At 39.5% G+C, this 16357-nt stretch overlaps 4 protein-coding genes and 1 non-coding gene across 6 annotated transcripts; 1 reads left to right on the forward strand and 4 right to left on the reverse strand.

Moving 5' to 3' along the window:
* Positions 1-1386: 1386 nt before the first annotated feature.
* LOC108807060 (wall-associated receptor kinase-like 21) lies at positions 1387-4272 on the reverse strand. Its single transcript, XM_018579298.2, has 3 exons — positions 3466-4272; positions 2771-2818; positions 1387-2676 (listed from the first exon to the last, which is right to left on the reverse strand). Exons 1-3 carry the CDS (start codon positions 4178-4180, stop codon positions 1580-1582), a joined length of 1860 nt encoding a protein of 619 aa, XP_018434800.2. The 5' UTR covers positions 4181-4272; the 3' UTR covers positions 1387-1579.
* A 684-nt stretch (positions 4273-4956) lies between these two features.
* Positions 4957-5791, reverse strand: LOC108810719 (uncharacterized). Its single transcript, XM_018582808.2, has 3 exons — positions 5513-5791; positions 5277-5404; positions 4957-5184 (listed from the first exon to the last, which is right to left on the reverse strand). Exons 1-3 carry the CDS (start codon positions 5719-5721, stop codon positions 5123-5125), a joined length of 399 nt encoding a protein of 132 aa, XP_018438310.2. The 5' UTR covers positions 5722-5791; the 3' UTR covers positions 4957-5122.
* An 876-nt stretch (positions 5792-6667) lies between these two features.
* Positions 6668-8932, reverse strand: LOC108813259 (scarecrow-like protein 4). The gene has a single exon (XM_018585765.2). It carries the CDS (start codon positions 8781-8783, stop codon positions 6972-6974), a length of 1812 nt encoding a protein of 603 aa, XP_018441267.2. The 5' UTR covers positions 8784-8932; the 3' UTR covers positions 6668-6971.
* A 3007-nt stretch (positions 8933-11939) lies between these two features.
* Positions 11940-15777, reverse strand: LOC108813127 (succinate dehydrogenase [ubiquinone] flavoprotein subunit 1, mitochondrial). 2 transcript variants are annotated; one of them, XM_018585588.2, is made up of 15 exons: positions 15540-15777; positions 15195-15356; positions 15017-15104; positions 14730-14876; positions 14452-14592; positions 14289-14374; positions 14115-14207; positions 13965-14028; positions 13720-13863; positions 13398-13585; positions 13119-13293; positions 12859-13029; positions 12687-12756; positions 12462-12582; positions 11940-12365 (listed from the first exon to the last, which is right to left on the reverse strand). In XM_018585588.2, the coding sequence occupies exons 1-15, from the start codon at positions 15630-15632 to the stop codon at positions 12225-12227; spliced, it is 1884 nt and encodes a 627-aa protein (XP_018441090.1). In that variant the 5' UTR covers positions 15633-15777; the 3' UTR covers positions 11940-12224. The 2 variants fall into 2 exon arrangements, with proteins under 2 accessions (XP_018441090.1, XP_018441089.1); XM_018585587.2 differs by having other exon boundaries at positions 15195-15359; positions 15540-15775.
* Positions 15778-16232: 455 nt separating this feature from the next.
* TRNAE-UUC (transfer RNA glutamic acid (anticodon UUC)) lies at positions 16233-16304 on the forward strand. Its single transcript has one exon. It is a non-coding gene; the product is annotated as a tRNA-Glu (tRNA).
* The last annotated feature ends 53 nt before the right edge of the window (positions 16305-16357 follow it).

A 16357-nucleotide genomic window follows, 5' to 3' on the forward strand; every position in this document is an offset into this window, starting at 1 on the left:
TAATTTTGTAATATGCTGTAAAACATATCCGAATCCGAAATATTATTATCTGATCTCGAACAAATAATCTAAAAAACCAAAAAAATCTAGAAAGATTCGAAGAAACCGATCTGAATATCCAAAATAATATACAATATAGATATTTAAAAATAAATATATATTCAAATACTCAATTTCATATTTAGTTTGATATGATATATAACCATAAGTATTTGAAGTTTTAATAAATACCTTAAATATTTAATTCTATATAAATAAGTATCTTTTTATGTTTTGTTTTTATATTTCGATTTTACTATAGGTATTTCTGAACCGATTTAACATAACCCGAATCCAAATGGTATGTATTATTTTATGGATTCTCTAGGATGTGATAAAAGAATGACTCGAAACCAATATGTTATATCCGATCCCGATCCATATTTATAAATTTTTTAGTATGAAACTTAAGACGAGTTATAAATTCATTAGATACTTTTTTATGAATGTCAACTAAGTATCGTAAGTAAATTGTTCCCGATTGTTCAATTATTTGATCCAAGCGAATGACAAAGCCCATTTAACGGAACATTGGCAATAAAATCAAAATCTAAAATACCCGAATTGAACCTGAACGCCCATACTTAAATAAAGCATAAAAGGAGACTTGTCATATGCGGAGAATGCAAGATTTTGTTTGAGTATTAGTATTTCGTCTTCAGAGAATGTTGTGTGAAGTCATTCAAAAGGCTCAAAACAAAATTGGGAATGTTATTCTTAATGTAGCATTGAATAGTTTCGTGCTCATCAATTTGCAGGTTCATAGAAGATCATTGTGTTGTTTACTTATCATTGCTCTTATATATGTACATTAATCCTTTTCTAATCAAAATAGTTACACTGAAAAAAACAGAAAACAATAGTTGGACAAGAGTATGCATTAATAAGCAGAGGGCATAAGTAAATATTTAATTAAATTTATCTAAATTGTATAGATATTGTTGGGTATATTACATTTTGAGATATATTTTCACTTTGTAATTTGTAATCATATAATAGGAAAAAGCGGTAATGCTAAGAATATTTTTTTATAATCCGGGGTATCCAAGGGGCCAAGACCTAACCAATTAGTTCTCTGAGGAGTCTGATCACCGGTGTCAGTCAGATCCGGTTACTCGCAAGATGAATTAGATATATCACCTATTCACATGGATGAGTAAACCTGAATTGGTACGGATTTGAACACACTTGGGACGCCATACATTTGAGACGTCACACGCCATCCAACAACACCCATGTGGTTAATGCTAAGAATGTTAATGGCAGCTTAATCTGATTTTTTTGGACTCAGATCACAATTGGCTAAGAACAACATCCCCGAAAATAAATAGATTTAACACTTAGATAAACAGAGGGAACTGAATATTTTGTATAGATTTTATGAAATGAATATACAAAGCCTAGTGGATCTTCCAGCTGCATTGTTTCTTTCTTACTTCATACACAAGGAACCAACAACAAAGAAAAAAAGCAATCGAAATCCAAGACAGAATTCGTCTACTAGGCTCCTGCGGCGACATTCATACTCCCGGGTATTTAATTATTTGCTGTTTAGTCTCTTTATATCGAGGTCTGATCGGTTTTTGGAGTTCCTTGTCTCTTTGCCAAAGTACATAAGCTTAATCCGTTGGAGGTCTTCCGCAACTTCAATCATTGTCGGCCTCATGTTTCGGTGAAAGGATAAGCAGCGAAATGCCAGTTCGGCCAAGTTCTGGAGAGAAGCAAACATTTTTGGATCGTTCTCTGTTTGTAAGGAGGGATCAATGATGTCTACCACACGCCCCCTTCCGATCCTGTCAATGGCAAGAGCGGCTAGGTTCACTTCAGTGAAGGGACGAGTAAAATCTATGACTTTAAACCCTGAGATGATCTCAATGAGAACAACTCCAAAGCTGTAGACATCGCTCTTGTCCGAGAGCTGGAAATCTTGGTGGTACTGAGGGTCCAGATATCCAGGAGTGCCTTGCGGAGCCGTGGAGATATGAGACACGTCGAAGTCGGTGGACATGCCGAGCCTAGAGAGTCCAAAATCAGAGACCTTGGAGTTGAACTCGTAGTCGAGGAGTATGTTGCTGGATTTGATGTCTCGGTGGTAGATAGGAGGGTTTACTGAAGAGTGGAGATGTGCGATTGCGTTTGCGGTTTGAGAAGCGATGGAGAGACGTAGCGGCCAAGAAAGTGGTGTTTGGCCTCTTTCGTGTTGTAAATGCTGAGAAAGCGTTCCGTTTGGCATGAACTCGTAGACTAGAATCGGTTCGCCTTGAGCGACACAACAGCCTAAGAGACGAACTAGGTTAGGGTGGCTCACGGAGGAAAGAAGCTTGATCTCGTTCACGACTTGGTCGATGCTTGGTGTGTCTTTGCGTCTGAGACGTTTAATAGCGACCCACGAGCTGTTTGGGAATTCTCCAGCGTAGACTGTTCCGTATGCTCCGGTTCCAAGCTTGTTTTTGTCGGAAAATTTGTCGGTGGCTTTCTCGAGCTCTTTGAAGGTGTAGAAGGGAACGCTGGAGTTCTCGGCCAGCTCACAGAACAAACGATTTGCGAGTGATGTACTCGATGAAGACGTAGAACGCTTGTAGCGGTAGATAAAAGCAAATATCAATATGGCAATTAGTGAAGCTCCAAGTAAAATGGCTGTGGTATTACAAAACGTAAACATTCAAGTTATTAATAATCGCCACTATAGTTTAAAAGCTATATATATATATATATGTATAAGTTTACTTACCAATTCCAAGAACAATGAGTTTGTGTAGTAGTCCTCCGCGTTTACCATCTAAAATTAAATCAGTGACACTAGTTAGCAACAGAATAATACACATACTATAATATAAACTTTATAAATAAATAATGGATAAATTAATTAAAAAAGAATTTGATGACTAATATAAAATACAACGTAATTCAGTAAAATAATAAAAATTTAAAAGTTCTTAGAATATATGCTTCCGTGAAAATCATAAATTGACAATTATTATATATAAGTAATACAAAGTTTATATAATTATTAAAGCTCATCTATAATTTTTCTTTGCTTTTTAACATTTTGGTGTTTCTATCCAGTTACATATAAAACACATTTATGTTGTAAGATATATGTTGACAAAAAAAATGTTGTAAGATATATAATTTTGATACCTAAAACTTTATTAAATAATCTAATAAAAAAACATGTGATCCAAATCTAAAAGATAACTAGTATACTATATCCAAAAATTAAATCTAATTCTTTTAAAACTTGAAACAATATTTTGTAGACATAAATCTCTGAATTCTTTTTGTTAAATTTATAAATCATCATAATACTAAACCATTATTAATGTGGCAAAACTAAAGTCAGTTTGAAGTTACGTGTCACTATCAGATTGGCTCTCTTTTATGTCGGTCAAAATTTTTTAGAGCAAGTAAAATAATGGCACGCACCTGGTCGGCAACCACCACCGTGCACACTGAAGGCGTTGCCGTAAAATCCATCGTTGCACTTGCAACGATGACCAAACCCACCGCCGGCGAGATTGACCGTCGTACAAGTTGCGTTTGAGGAGCATGTAGCGTTACTACAGCCTTCCTTAAGCCACCAATCGAGCCTGAGTTGACCCAAGTTAACCGATTTAGACCGACGCGCGATCGAAGAGAACCAATACTCACAACCGCTCCGATTCACAACGTCGAGGACACTCATCACATCGGCCTTTGTCTCCTCCGCAGCTGCGTCGAGACATCTCACCTGAGAGATACATCTACTGAGATTTAACCGGTCTTGGACGAAACTCCGACCGATCGAGCAATCAGACGACGACTCGTTGCACCCCTGGACAAGAACTGTGTTGTCTGATATCGACGGAGCGTAGTTGTCGCGGAAGAGCTGCTCGATTTTGCGGATGTCGCGTTTGCACAGCGGCGGGATCTCCACGTATATGTTCGCGTTCGTCACCTCCTGAACGGAGAATTCTCCTATCGCCGCGTCGCCGGTTTTCTCGGAGCATTTGAACCGGATCGGATAACCGTCGGTCAAACCGAACGGATAAGGGAGGGAACCGGTTCGGCAGTTAAACGAGCCGGTGGTTTGAGTAGCGACGGTTAGAGCGAAGAGGAGGGAGATGAGATACGGAGTGTCTTGTTGGCGAGTTCGGTCCATCGATAACAGTAAATGAAAATCGAGTGATTGTCAATGGGGAGAGACTGTACGTTAACCTGCTCCATGGAATGATTTGTTTGACCGTTTCGTTCCCGGCTACTAGGTTGAGTTGACATTTATGGTTCCGCTGACTCGTTAAGAGTTGGATAAGGGGCATTCTTGTCATCATAGCCGTCAAAATGAAACCGTGATGAGTTCTTACTTTATCAATTGTTTATGATGGTCTTACGTTTTTTTTTAAAGTCGACAAACATACGTACTCGCGGGAAAATGTCCAGGACCATATACCGAGACCAATTCGAATCCAACTTTTCTGTTTGTTGATGTTCTTTTTTACATCTTTTGTTGTTGTTACTGTTGTTGTTTGATAAAGTCAGCATAATATGTACGTGCGTGCAATACGACTATTTGAACTAAACCCATCAGATAATTAAAGCCAAATAGTTGAAGCAGTACACACGAAGTAACATGAGTTACATCCTTGCGACTGTAACTCGAGCCGCAAGATAAGACGAGCATGGACATTCATCTGCAGAACCGGTGATGCCGTATTTTGTTATATCAAATCGTGTGAATGCTAACATAGATCCACGACGAAGTTACATTGGTATTAGTTATTTAGTGTAACGCAACATAACCTCTGATCCAAAAAGTCTGAAACGATTCTAAAATTCACCGCTGACGTTTTCTAGACATTCGACGGTCCAAATTGACACAAAAAATGGAGGAACTATTTTTGATGATGTATCAATAAACAAACCACACTCCAGGGAAAATTTCAAAAACCCAACAAAGACTATTAAGATCTCATTCAACGAGTATTACATTAGAGACGGGGTAACGTGTCCAGAAATACAACAGAAATCCAGACTACAGAGTACAAGTCTCTGCTTTTATTCTTAAAATTAAACAAAACAAAATCTATTCATTCTTTCGGTGTGATTACGTCTGGTTTCTACCTCTCTCTTTCTCCTTTGCTTCGCTACCTTGAGTTTTGTCGTAATCTTCAAAAACAAGGAAAACGCACACATAATCGTAAAACACTCACAGTCGATTTAGAGGAGTACCATCTATTATTATAAAGTTGTTAGATTACCAGGGTGATTCTCATGGACCTCATCGTTGTCCCTTTGAAAAGATTGATTACCTCCATAGGTTCCTCCAAAACCTTCTTCATCAGACCTTGTAGCGTATCCTTCTCCAAACGAATGCGACATCACGTCACTGCTCCAATTAATCAACCAAGGAAAACAAAAACAAAAAAAACATTTGAATATGGATTTTTAGGGAATACAAAAAAAAAACACTATTTATATAGTGGACAAGACGAACCCGGTTTTCTCCTTTGGATTTTCAGGTTTTTTATCCATCTTTTGTTGGTCAGAAGTGGTGGGATTTTCAGGTTTTTTATCCATCCTTTGTTGGTCAGAACTGGTGGTAAAACTAGATACTGTAACTCGGCGGCCAATTCTAGACGGTGGTGACAAGAAAAAGACGGTGCCTGAAGGCAGTGGTCGTATTATCTTAAACGCGTTGATCATTTCTCAGCTTTGTAAGGTTTCTCGAAGCTTTGAATTTATAGAGGAAGTAGTTTTTATCCTTACGAGGAAGACGATAAAGTTAAAGAAAATTTAATATTAGGTGATTCATATGACGATGCCAAATGTATGTATGAAGTGGTGGATTTCAAATAAATATAATGGTTAGTAAAGGTGTAATTGAACTTAATCTCTATCAGGATTATGCTTTAATTAACCGTCTCTGTTTCCTACGACGGTGTCGTGCCTGAAGTTCAACCACGTGGATATCCGATGGCAGGTGGTGGACGAAGAAAGGCCTTCCTTTTATGTAATGTGCATGTCAGAGGCTCGACACGTATTGAACCGTCCATATTTCTATGACAAATCCTCTTTTACCAATTTGGGCCAGCAACAAAAGTTAAGAACGCATAAGTAATCTCTATAACAAATCTTTTCTAATTTGGGCCACGAAGTAAAACTGGGCCGTCATACGTCCGCAAAGACATGGGTGGAGCCACTTAACCGTTGAAGAAGACGGAGTGGAGGACGCGGATATGATGTCATCATTGGCACACTCGAGAAACAGAAAAATCAGTACAGTGAGTGAGACTGACACTGAATTGACTCGAGATAGAGAAGAGAATAGAAAGAAAATATATATGTCAAATCAACACAGAAATAAATAGGTAAAGTTGAGTTTGATTTAGAGACGGGAAAAACAAACTTTAACCGTATATATTTGCAGGTGTTCACATTTAGCTTAATAAGTTCTTTGACCAAGAAAAAAGCTTAATAAGTTTCAAGTTTCAAACACATTCATGGACTTCGACTATTGATATTAGAATCTCAAAACTGAGTAACAATCTTTGTTCTATCACTTTTAAGCAAAATAACAAGACGTAGATACTTACTATCCCATTTCTACTTTGGGAAATATTTAATTACATCACAAACAAATGAGCAGAAGAAGCAAACAAATCTTACATTATCTAAACGAGCAAACAAGTAGTTGAGTACACAGCAAGACTAAAAACAGCTTTTAACCTACTTTTATATAACCAACAAAGTTAAAAGAAAAACAAATAAAAACCACATTAAGCTTGCGGGAAAAATCAAAACCTACCCCGAAAATAATTCAACATTGAAACTAAAACACTATGATCACCAAACCAAGGCGTATATTAACATTTAAATACTTGTTTCGTCTTAACCAAAAAACAACACTGGAAACAGAACAACACTACAAATACCGGGTTGGTTCGGTTCTATTATCATCGCCACGAAGAAACAGTGAGGAGAGGCAAATCATTCCAGGCCAAGGAGACGAACCCTGGCTTCGATTCAACAATCGAATACAAATTGCTGTAATTGTAGTTCCACAACAGAATCTTCGCTTGGCTCACTGCGTAATTGCTGAGCTTAACCGATTCAAAACCGGCATTCTCCATCAATACCCTCCACTGTTCTTTATCTTCCATCCGTTCCCTCTGATTCCCGGTTATCTCCGGTCCGACCAAACCCGAGATCGTCCGACCGAACAGCACCCGTTCCACTCTCCCTCTCTCCTCCGAATCTCGCCCCAAATTCGGCTCGAGGGATTCGAAAACCGCAGAGTAGAACTGAAGCGCGTTTTTCACCCGGTTAGCGAAACAGACCCGGTTAAGACTCACATCGTACTCTCCCAGAGTAACCACCCTCGGGTTCAACGACCTCGCGAGCCGTAACGCGGTGTCAACGACCGTGGGAGTCTCCTCGAGTAATTTATAGAGCTGAAGCATGAAATTAACCGCCAGTACCTCATCCGGATCCACCCGGAAACTCGACCCGTCTAGCGAGTGGATCGGAGTGAGAACCGAGACGAACTCAAAATCCAGATCCAAGACCTTGGCGAAATCACCGAGTCGGTTCCCGGTGGCGATCAGCGAGGGCTCCGGAGATTCGCCTAGAGACGGAGCCGGTATGCCCGAGATCCGGACTCGAGCGGGTTTACCCGAAGATCGCGTCGCTAGCGCTTGGAGAAGAGCAGGCCATTGGATACCTTGAACGATCCCGAAATCGACGATGTGGATCTTGCTGGAATGCTCCGTGGCTTCGAGAATCGCCTGATTCGCCGTCAGATGCGCGAATTTGAAGTAGGGGCACGCGTCGTTTAGGGTTTTGTAAGACATGACTAAATTCTCGACCGCCGCCTGGGACGAATCGTTCGAGACGGAATTGGGAGATAATCTGCTGCGGAGAGCTTCGGAGAAGTAGAACCCCACTCGCTCCGTCGGATCACCGTGCTCGGATACGGATTCTCGGATCCGAACGAGCGCCTTGGCAGCGTCTTCGGGGGGCTCGGAGTCTAAGATGAGTGAACAGTCGTGGATGGCTTTCAGTAAAGGCGGTTCTAGGTCGAAGTCCTGAGAGCCGCCGCCGTCTTCTTCCGAGTCGTTAGGCTCCGGATGTTTTGTTTTCTGACGAGGCGGAGATGAAGATGGAAGCGGAGGAGGGACCGAGAGTGGCGAAGAGGGAGCCCACAAGGCGGAGGGGAGTGAAGTGGAAGTAGCGATGACTTGGTTGAGATCCGACGGTTGAGAACACGGGACGCTGAGCCGACTCGGGTAAGCCGCGAAGGGATCCGGACCGTAGATTACGAAATCCGGATTATTTTGCCACGTGTCACAATCAGGAGGACCTTCCGCGGCAACCGAGTCTCCACCGGTAATAAGAGTCTCCATCCACTCGTCGGACTCGAACTCGCCGCCAGCTCCACCGTCGAAATCAGAGAGCCGAAACCCACCGCCACCGCCACCGCCGCCGGAGGTGGGATGGTGATGGTCTAAGCTGTGAAACGGAAACGCTGAATCGCCGGGATCTCCGCCGCCGGTAACCTGAAACGGGTCGGGAAAACCCGAACCGGAGAGCCCAAACCCGAGCGACTGGGTGTTCGGTGTAGGCCAGGGGTTGAGGGACAGAGGGTTGATACCAAAGATCTGATGGTCTGGAGGCTGCTGCTGTTGCTGTTCTTGTTGCTGCTTTTGTTTGATCACCTGATGAGCTATCGCCATTAGATTGCCACTGTCAGTGCACATGTAAGCCATCCTACGGCCAGATCTAACCGGAGCTTATAAGGCGGTCTAGTAAGACTACCACCTGCAGATTCGTGTCACTATGAAATGAAGAAGACGATGACGGAGAGAGAGAGAGGGAGAGAGAGTGAAACGGCGGGATCTCGAGCTAAATAGAGTTTTGGATTTTAGTAGTAGTATTAGAGAGCGGTAAGAAAGGTCAACCCTAGAAAGTGGATTGACGTTGATTAAAATCTGACCGTTTATTTAACTACGGGACCCATTTTTCTATTGATTTTTAGACTATATAGTATATTATATCATTTATTTCCTTTACTATATAGATACGATATGTAACGGTAATAATACCAATATAAACAAACACACAGACGACTCATGCGTACATGTGTACATCGTTTCCTTCTTCTGTTTTGTCACTATAAGATTATTTACTCATTAGTTCTGTGGTTAAGAGAAACACAAACATATCGACAGCGATTATAGTATTTTGTTTATCTTTAAGCATAATTTTAGAACAAGATATAACACACTAAAATCGAAACAACTAGATAATTAAAGACTGTATTTGAAACATATGATATAACATGTTCATTTTAATGTGTTCACTGGAATTACAAAGTTCAAAAGATTGAAAGTAAGAAAAGAGCCATTGGGGTTCTATTTCTCTGTGTGTGAACCCGTCTCATCCCGCTCTTTACGGGGGACCCAAGACGCATGGTCCACCACTGTCTTTAGTGACGTCATCATACTGTATATCTTTGACTCTTTAAGATCTCTGCCGTTGATCTTTCAATGTAGCAGGCGTTATCTGATCAGAACTGCTGTGACTGTCTGTGAATCACCTGCATGTTGATGTCATCGGTAGCTAAGAAAAAATTGAAAATAGAAGGTATAAACCCATACATATATACACGGCCTTGTCTGTTTCATGGCTTCATGAAAAGAGATCAATAAAATTACTATTTGAGTGGTTCTTGTATCTGTCTGCAAGTAAATAAATTGAAATTTAATGACATTAAACATCATCATACAATAGAGACAGCGAGACTCAACGAAAACAAATGAATAAATAGATGAGGTATTTATTTCTTATAAAAAAGATAATTGAATTAGATGGTTCATGCTCTCGTTTTTGTATTGTCAATTGTTCGTGTACCGCGCCAGAAAGGAGTGCGAGTATAAATGGTCTATATACAAGCTTCGAGGGTGACTGATGGGCCCATGGATCATCAGCAACCCATGTAGTTCTAAAATATGACACGGAAAGGGATCGGTAGTGGGGCCTGTTAACTGTTGTTGGACCAGGAAGGAGTGGAAACACTCGAGGAAGCTTTTGAAATTACCCAAAATAAGCTAGAAAGAGCAAACAAAAATTACAATAAAATTAGGAAAGCACAAGTGTTTAAATATTTGTGCTCTTTTTGTTTTTGTCAGACAAATATCTGTACTCTTTTAACAGTAAAAAGATATAAGAAAAAATTTCATCTGACTGCTTTTCACGTGAAGATAAATAGAGGGTATAAACCCATAAATACATGAATTTCTCTGTAGTTTTTACTGGTTAAAAATTAGAGTAATAGTATAGTAGAAATTTATGGTTTTAATTTTCATATATGTTAAGAAAAAACAGTTCAGATACTTTTGTTCATATACTAAAATAGTTTGAATCCGGTATACTTTAGTTAATTGTTAACTTATTTGAGTTTTACTTGCGACTTGCGACTTGTTTGAGTTTGTTTAGAAATGAAGATTCAAACTGAGTACTTGTATTCTCAAATATTTTGTTGGGAAAGGTGCTATAACACAAGAAAAAGAAGAAGAAGAAGAAGGGCAAAAAGTTACTGGAAGAAAGTAAGTGGAGAAAGCAAAGTTAGCCTCTCAGCTCGCTCTTTTGGGCTGCACCGTTGTCTCCACGTCAAAATTAAAGACCACTCACTTTGGTGACCCCACTTCTTACCACTCACTCGCTAATGTTTTGTAATTTAATTTCTTTTCAAATTAACATCTCTCTTTCAGTTTTTTACCTAAAATAACCAGTATCTTGTCTTAACTTTTAGGTTTCTTAATAAAATCCGTATGTATCTAGAAATCGTATATAAATTTAATCGGTTCCCAAATGCTTAAGATTGTAGTGGTAGTCGTAGTCATATAAGCTTTTTAATTAATCTCTGATAAATTACTCATATACATTTTTCCGTTACCATCCATAAGCCGTCAAAACAAATTTCAGAATATAACTTTTTTTGTTTGCTTGAAGATAAGGATAAGAAAAAGAAAGGTGTATGAGTGAAAAATTTCAACCTTACTTTATTGGAAAGGTTATAGATGAGAGGATTAGGCGATTTTAATCGCTGAAAATTTCTCTGTCATACGTTGCGTTTTAGGCAATGCCAAGTCTGTTATTGAGTAATTAATTGATGTATATATGTGAAATGAATAGGTTATAGATAAAGGTGGTTGGTGAAGTCGACTGTTTGATTTAACATGTCGCGAAGCTTACTGATTGTTGTCACATCATTGGTTCGTTCTAACATTTAATTTAGGAATTCTGACTCTGCAAGTGCAAACAAACAAACACACGGATACATGATACTTTTAATTATTATATATAAGTGTATAAAACACATATGGTAATTTAGTTATGCTTGGTTGGAGTATATAAAATTACATAATCCGTAAAATATAGTAATAAATAATTGGTGATTTACCTAGTATTAAAAAGGTTCATAGAGATTGGGTCTGGTTTATTTAGTGTCAAGGTCGTAATCATACATCATATATTAATAATTCATTTTCACCCACCGTATTTGCAAATTGTATATGTGGAACAACATCTCTTTAGCATTTGCCGTAAGCAAGTGGACAAATAAGCATTATAAAGGGACAATTACCATCATGTATTTGTTATATAATAAGTAAAAGAAGATTTTACTCTATAACAGAATAATTATTTTATTTTTATTTAGCATTTTATTTTTAGTCTAAAATGAAATAGGATCGAAGAAAATTACACTATATCGATTTATCCATTTTAGAGAAAAAGTGGAATTTAACATTGAAAATGCTACTATAATGTAAGATTTAAATTACCAATCAACTAAATGTATTTCGAGTTGCCATGTTGGTTTAGAACAACAAAGTAAATAATGTTTCAGGAAATGGTCAAAAGGGAATCCAAAACACAAATTTAACTGTCTTTTTACCATTTTATTACACACCCTTTCTGGTGTCAAATGTAAAACCCAGACAAAGACGAGGAAAGCTAATTTTGTCCTCCAAAACATGAGCTTTCTCCCATCAAAATAATAAATAGCAAAAACTTCTTTTTGTGTCTATTCTCCTAATTCCCTTTTCTCTTCTTCTCCTCGTATTATTATTATTCGGGTTCAGTTGACACAATAAAAATAACAAAGCATAACGCTGCTGCTTGCTTGTTTGGTGGGGGGAAGGAAATCAGTAGACACGAGCTTTGGGAGGGAAAGTGTCAATCTCATCGTCGAGAGTGTCCATGTGAACAGGCCTATACTCCAACCTCACCTTCTCATCTTCCCAGTACCCCAATGTATGCTTCATCCATTCTCCATCCTCTCTTTTCTGCACCCACACAATTCACTATTATATTTGAGAGCTGAGTTGGTTATATATCATCATCTTCTTCACATATATATAAACGAGATAAGGGAACCAAACCGTGAAGTCTTCCCGAGCATGCGCTCCTCTGCTTTCCTTTCGTGCTTCCGCTGAATGCATTGTTATTGAAGCGTTTATCAATAGGTTCTCCAGTTCTATTGTCTCTATCAGATCAGAGTTCCTGCATCATTCATCCGATAAGTTAGAAACAAACTAACAAAGAGATTTTCTTTGTAACATTGATAATTAATAGTCTCGATCCCATGTGTAAAAGTATCGTTTTACCATATCAGACTCCGATCTTTAACCTGGACATCCTCGAAACTTTCCCATGCCTTGTCGATCAACTGACAACCTGTAATAAATTATTCCAGGTTAAGATACATTGGGCGGCTTTTGCAGATGGCAGAGAGCTCTTTAATCCCCAGCACAAAATAAGTTTTAATTTTTTTGTTACCTTCTTCCAATGTTTCTTGCGTGCGGAAGACAGCTGCATTGTTCTGCATAATCCTCTGCATGTTCAATCTGATACTTGACGTAGGAAGCGACCCGCTGGAGTTTCTTAACTTGTTCAGCCATTCTATCGTCTTCTTACCTGCATTCTCCTCCAGAGGTCTCTGTTTTGCCCCTGCACCCATCAAGGAATAAAAACATCAGACTAGACTCTTTTTATAATGATAAATATAGTCTCGAGAGATCCTCCATAATATGACTAACCTGGTTTGCTTATCTCTGCAACCCTATTCGCACAAGCACGACCAAACACAACAATGTCGAGGAGAGAATTTGCGCCAAGCCTGTTGGCACCATGAACAGATGCACAAGCTGCCTCCCCAGCAGCCATAAGCCCAGGAACCACTGCATCTGGATCATCTCCTTTGATGGTCACTACCTGCACGACAAAAAATAAAAATAATTACTACTGATTTCTAGTGCATGTCATATTTCAGTCTACACAAATTTCAGCAATCTTCTCAAAGACTTCTGCTATTCTACCTCTCCATGGTAATTTGTTGGAATACCACCCATGTTATAGTGAACAGTCGGCAAGACTGGAATTGGCTCTTTGGTAACATCAACACCAGCAAAGATTGCAGCAGTCTCAGATATCCCAGGAAGCCTTTCTTTTAGAACTTCTGGTGGGAGATGATTCAGATGAAGATAGATATGATCCTTATGCGGTCCTGGCGATTAAGTAATAACAATTAATCAAAAACGAGTATTAAAACTATATAGCTCACAAAATCACGCATGGACCTCAAATAAACGAAAACAGAGTTAGGTCCAAAAGTTAAAGCTAGTTTTAAGTGTAGCATACCTACACCACGACCTTCCCTGATTTCCATAGTCATAGATCTCGAGACAACATCTCTTGATGCAAGATCCTTGGCTGTAGGAGCATATCGTTCCATAAAACGTTCACCTTCACTGTTTCTAAGGATACCACCTTCACCTCGGGATCCTGCAATTGTATAATAGACAAACACGATAAATGAAAATGTCACGAAGCACATTAATCTCGATCGTGTAAGTAAATGGAGTATGTGAGGAAAAAATGCTAACCTTCAGTGATGAGACATCCGGCTCCATAAATACCAGTTGGATGGAACTGAACAAACTCCAAGTCCTACATATGACGTAATCAGACGATAATATTGTTAGCATACAGATACGTTATACGCCATGTATCCCAAAATGAAATAGGTAGCATACCTGGAGTGGAAGACCAGCACGTGCAACCATGGCATTGCCATCTCCTGTGCATGTATGCGCTGAGGTTGCAGAGAAGTATGCTCTGCCGTAACCCTGGAAAAAAATGAGCCATCATGTGAGTAAATTTGCACAAGAAAAATTATGTAACATAAATACTACACAAAACTAGCTCACCCCAGTGGCCAAAATTGTTTGTGCAGAGCGGAAACGATGCAGTGTTCCATCTTCCATGTTTAATGCAATTACACCCTGGCAAGTGCCTGCAGATCGGATAACAATGTTGCATCAATACTAACAGAAGCTACAAGTAAAAGGAAAAGATATCTCAAACACTTACCATCACTCGCCATGATCAGATCCAGAGCGAAGTATTCGACAAAGAACTGTGTGTTATGCTTCATAGCTTGTCCATATAAGGTATGCAAGAGAGCATGCCCAGTCCGATCCGCAGCACAAGCACAACGATAGGCCTGACCACCTGATGGTAGAATAGAAAGAAACGCAACATGAGAAAAAAACTACTAAAACAATCAAAGCTCCGAAAACAAAGTCAGCAAGAAAGAGCATATATATGTACAAATCATGAAAAGGTAGCAAGACGTTAGACAAAGTCACCTTTGCCAAAGTCAAGACTCTGACCACCAAACGCACGCTGGTAAATTTTACCCTCTTCAGTACGAGAAAAGGGCAGACCGTAATTCTCAAGTTCAATCACTGCTTTTGGTGCCTCTCTACACATATACTGGATAGCATCTTGATCACCTACACAAAGAACAAAAAGGAAAAAGGAAATCATTCGTATCTCAATGCATGAACAACTGAAACGACAACAACTAGCAAGAGCAATAAGCTACTAAAATAAAAATAAAAGAAAAGAGAGTTGCAAAGAGTAGCAAGATTACCAAGCCAGTCACTTCCTTTGACAGTGTCATACATGTGCCATCTCCAGTCATCTTCAGACATGTTCCCCAGTGCAGCATTAATACCACCCTTCACAGATTCCACACATCACATCAAAGTTCAAATCTCAAAGAAACCAAACTCCATATACTAATCGAGAATGGTAAAAACCAAATTTACCTGAGCAGCCACAGTGTGTGACCGCGTGGGAAAGAGCTTGGTGATGCAAGCGGTGTTAAAACCATGCTCAGATAATCCAATGGCCGCCCTAAGCCCAGCACCACCAGCTCCCACAACCACCGCGTCATAGGTGTGATCTACTATCGTGTAATCACCTGTCTGCTGCTGCACGATCAACAATACGCAACCCGATTCAAATTCAATACTAACGGAAAACGGATTTAACGGCGGACGAAACTATGACTACTGAATCAACCAGACGCAAGCTTCCGTCACTCGAGATTCCACGCGTATATACATGCGATCGAAACGAAAAAACTTAGAATCGGAAGCGACGGATCTTACAGAGCCGGTGGAGAGGAATCTAGAAAAGCGAGATCCAGAGAGTGAGGTCCTTGAGGAAGGAACACGAAGGCTACGAGAGACGCAGCGCCACATCTTCTTCTTCTTCTTCTTCTTCTTCTTTTTGAATCCACAAGCCGATCAGATTCTACGCAAATCCGTAGAAATGAAGTTGGCAGACGAATTCGTTTTTTTTTTTGTTTACCTGAGAACTCGCGAGCGGAGTGAGAGAGGCCACCGAGGTGAGGTGCTTATTAAAGAAAAATGGTAAACGATGACTTGTTTTGATTCCGTTTATACCCTTACTCTCTCACGATAACTACACCTTAACCGGTTTTCTTTGGGAAACTAAACCACCCCCAAGGTTAGGCATTCGTATTGGTCAAATGATAAAACGTTTGGTGCTTATTTATTCTACGTCGCCTGTGTTCTGCTCATTTCTTTTAGATCCAACGATGAAGGGGTAGTTTAGTTTAAAAGATTCAAATCATTTTAAAATTAGCCCATGTGTTTTTTTATATACCAGTAACATACTTATCATTTTATTTCATGCTTAAATAAATACTATTTTCTATTTTATATTGTGATTTAGCTTCGGAAACGAATAATCGTGGACGTTTCTGATCCAATATTTGGGAACCTTTTGCAAGGACATGACCTTCACAAGAAAAGATGATGAGGACGATAAGCATCAATTCCGTTGTCGTCCAGCGGTTAGGATACCTGGCTTTCACCCAGGCGACCCGGGTTCGATTCCCGGCAACGGAGCACTTTTTTCAATTTTTTCATTTTAGTTACTCAGCTGGGCCTGATCATTTCCC

The sequence above is a fragment of the Raphanus sativus genome, chromosome 6 (assembly GCF_000801105.2).
Source record: "Raphanus sativus cultivar WK10039 chromosome 6, ASM80110v3, whole genome shotgun sequence".
Classification (NCBI taxonomy): domain Eukaryota; kingdom Viridiplantae; phylum Streptophyta; class Magnoliopsida; order Brassicales; family Brassicaceae; genus Raphanus; species Raphanus sativus.

What these genes read in the sequence shown, in the direction of transcription:
- LOC108807060 (XM_018579298.2), bottom strand. Translation starts at nt 4,180, where the DNA reads ATGGACCGAACTCGCCAACAAGACACTCCGTATCTCATCTCCCTCCTC. An exon ending in CGGTGGTGGTTGCCGACCAG is followed by an intron (nt 2,819 to 3,465) that starts GTGCGTGCCATT and finishes ATTTAATTTTAG; the next exon opens with ATGGTAAACGCGGAGGACTA. An exon ending in ACTCATTGTTCTTGGAATTG is followed by an intron (nt 2,677 to 2,770) that starts GTAAGTAAACTT and finishes GTAATACCACAG; the next exon opens with CCATTTTACTTGGAGCTTCA.
- LOC108810719 (XM_018582808.2), bottom strand. Translation starts at nt 5,721, where the DNA reads ATGATCAACGCGTTTAAGATAATACGACCACTGCCTTCAGGCACCGTC. An exon ending in AATCCAAAGGAGAAAACCGG is followed by an intron (nt 5,405 to 5,512) that starts GTTCGTCTTGTC and finishes TAATTGGAGCAG; the next exon opens with TGACGTGATGTCGCATTCGT. An exon ending in GGTCCATGAGAATCACCCTG is followed by an intron (nt 5,185 to 5,276) that starts GTAATCTAACAA and finishes TTGTTTTTGAAG; the next exon opens with ATTACGACAAAACTCAAGGT.
- LOC108813259 (XM_018585765.2), bottom strand. Translation starts at nt 8,783, where the DNA reads ATGGCTTACATGTGCACTGACAGTGGCAATCTAATGGCGATAGCTCAT.
- LOC108813127 (XM_018585587.2), bottom strand. Translation starts at nt 15,632, where the DNA reads ATGTGGCGCTGCGTCTCTCGTAGCCTTCGTGTTCCTTCCTCAAGGACC. An exon ending in CAACAAATTACCATGGAGAG is followed by an intron (nt 13,294 to 13,397) that starts GTAGAATAGCAG and finishes TTTGTCGTGCAG; the next exon opens with GTAGTGACCATCAAAGGAGA. An exon ending in GCAAGAAACATTGGAAGAAG is followed by an intron (nt 12,757 to 12,858) that starts GTAACAAAAAAA and finishes AATTTATTACAG; the next exon opens with GTTGTCAGTTGATCGACAAG.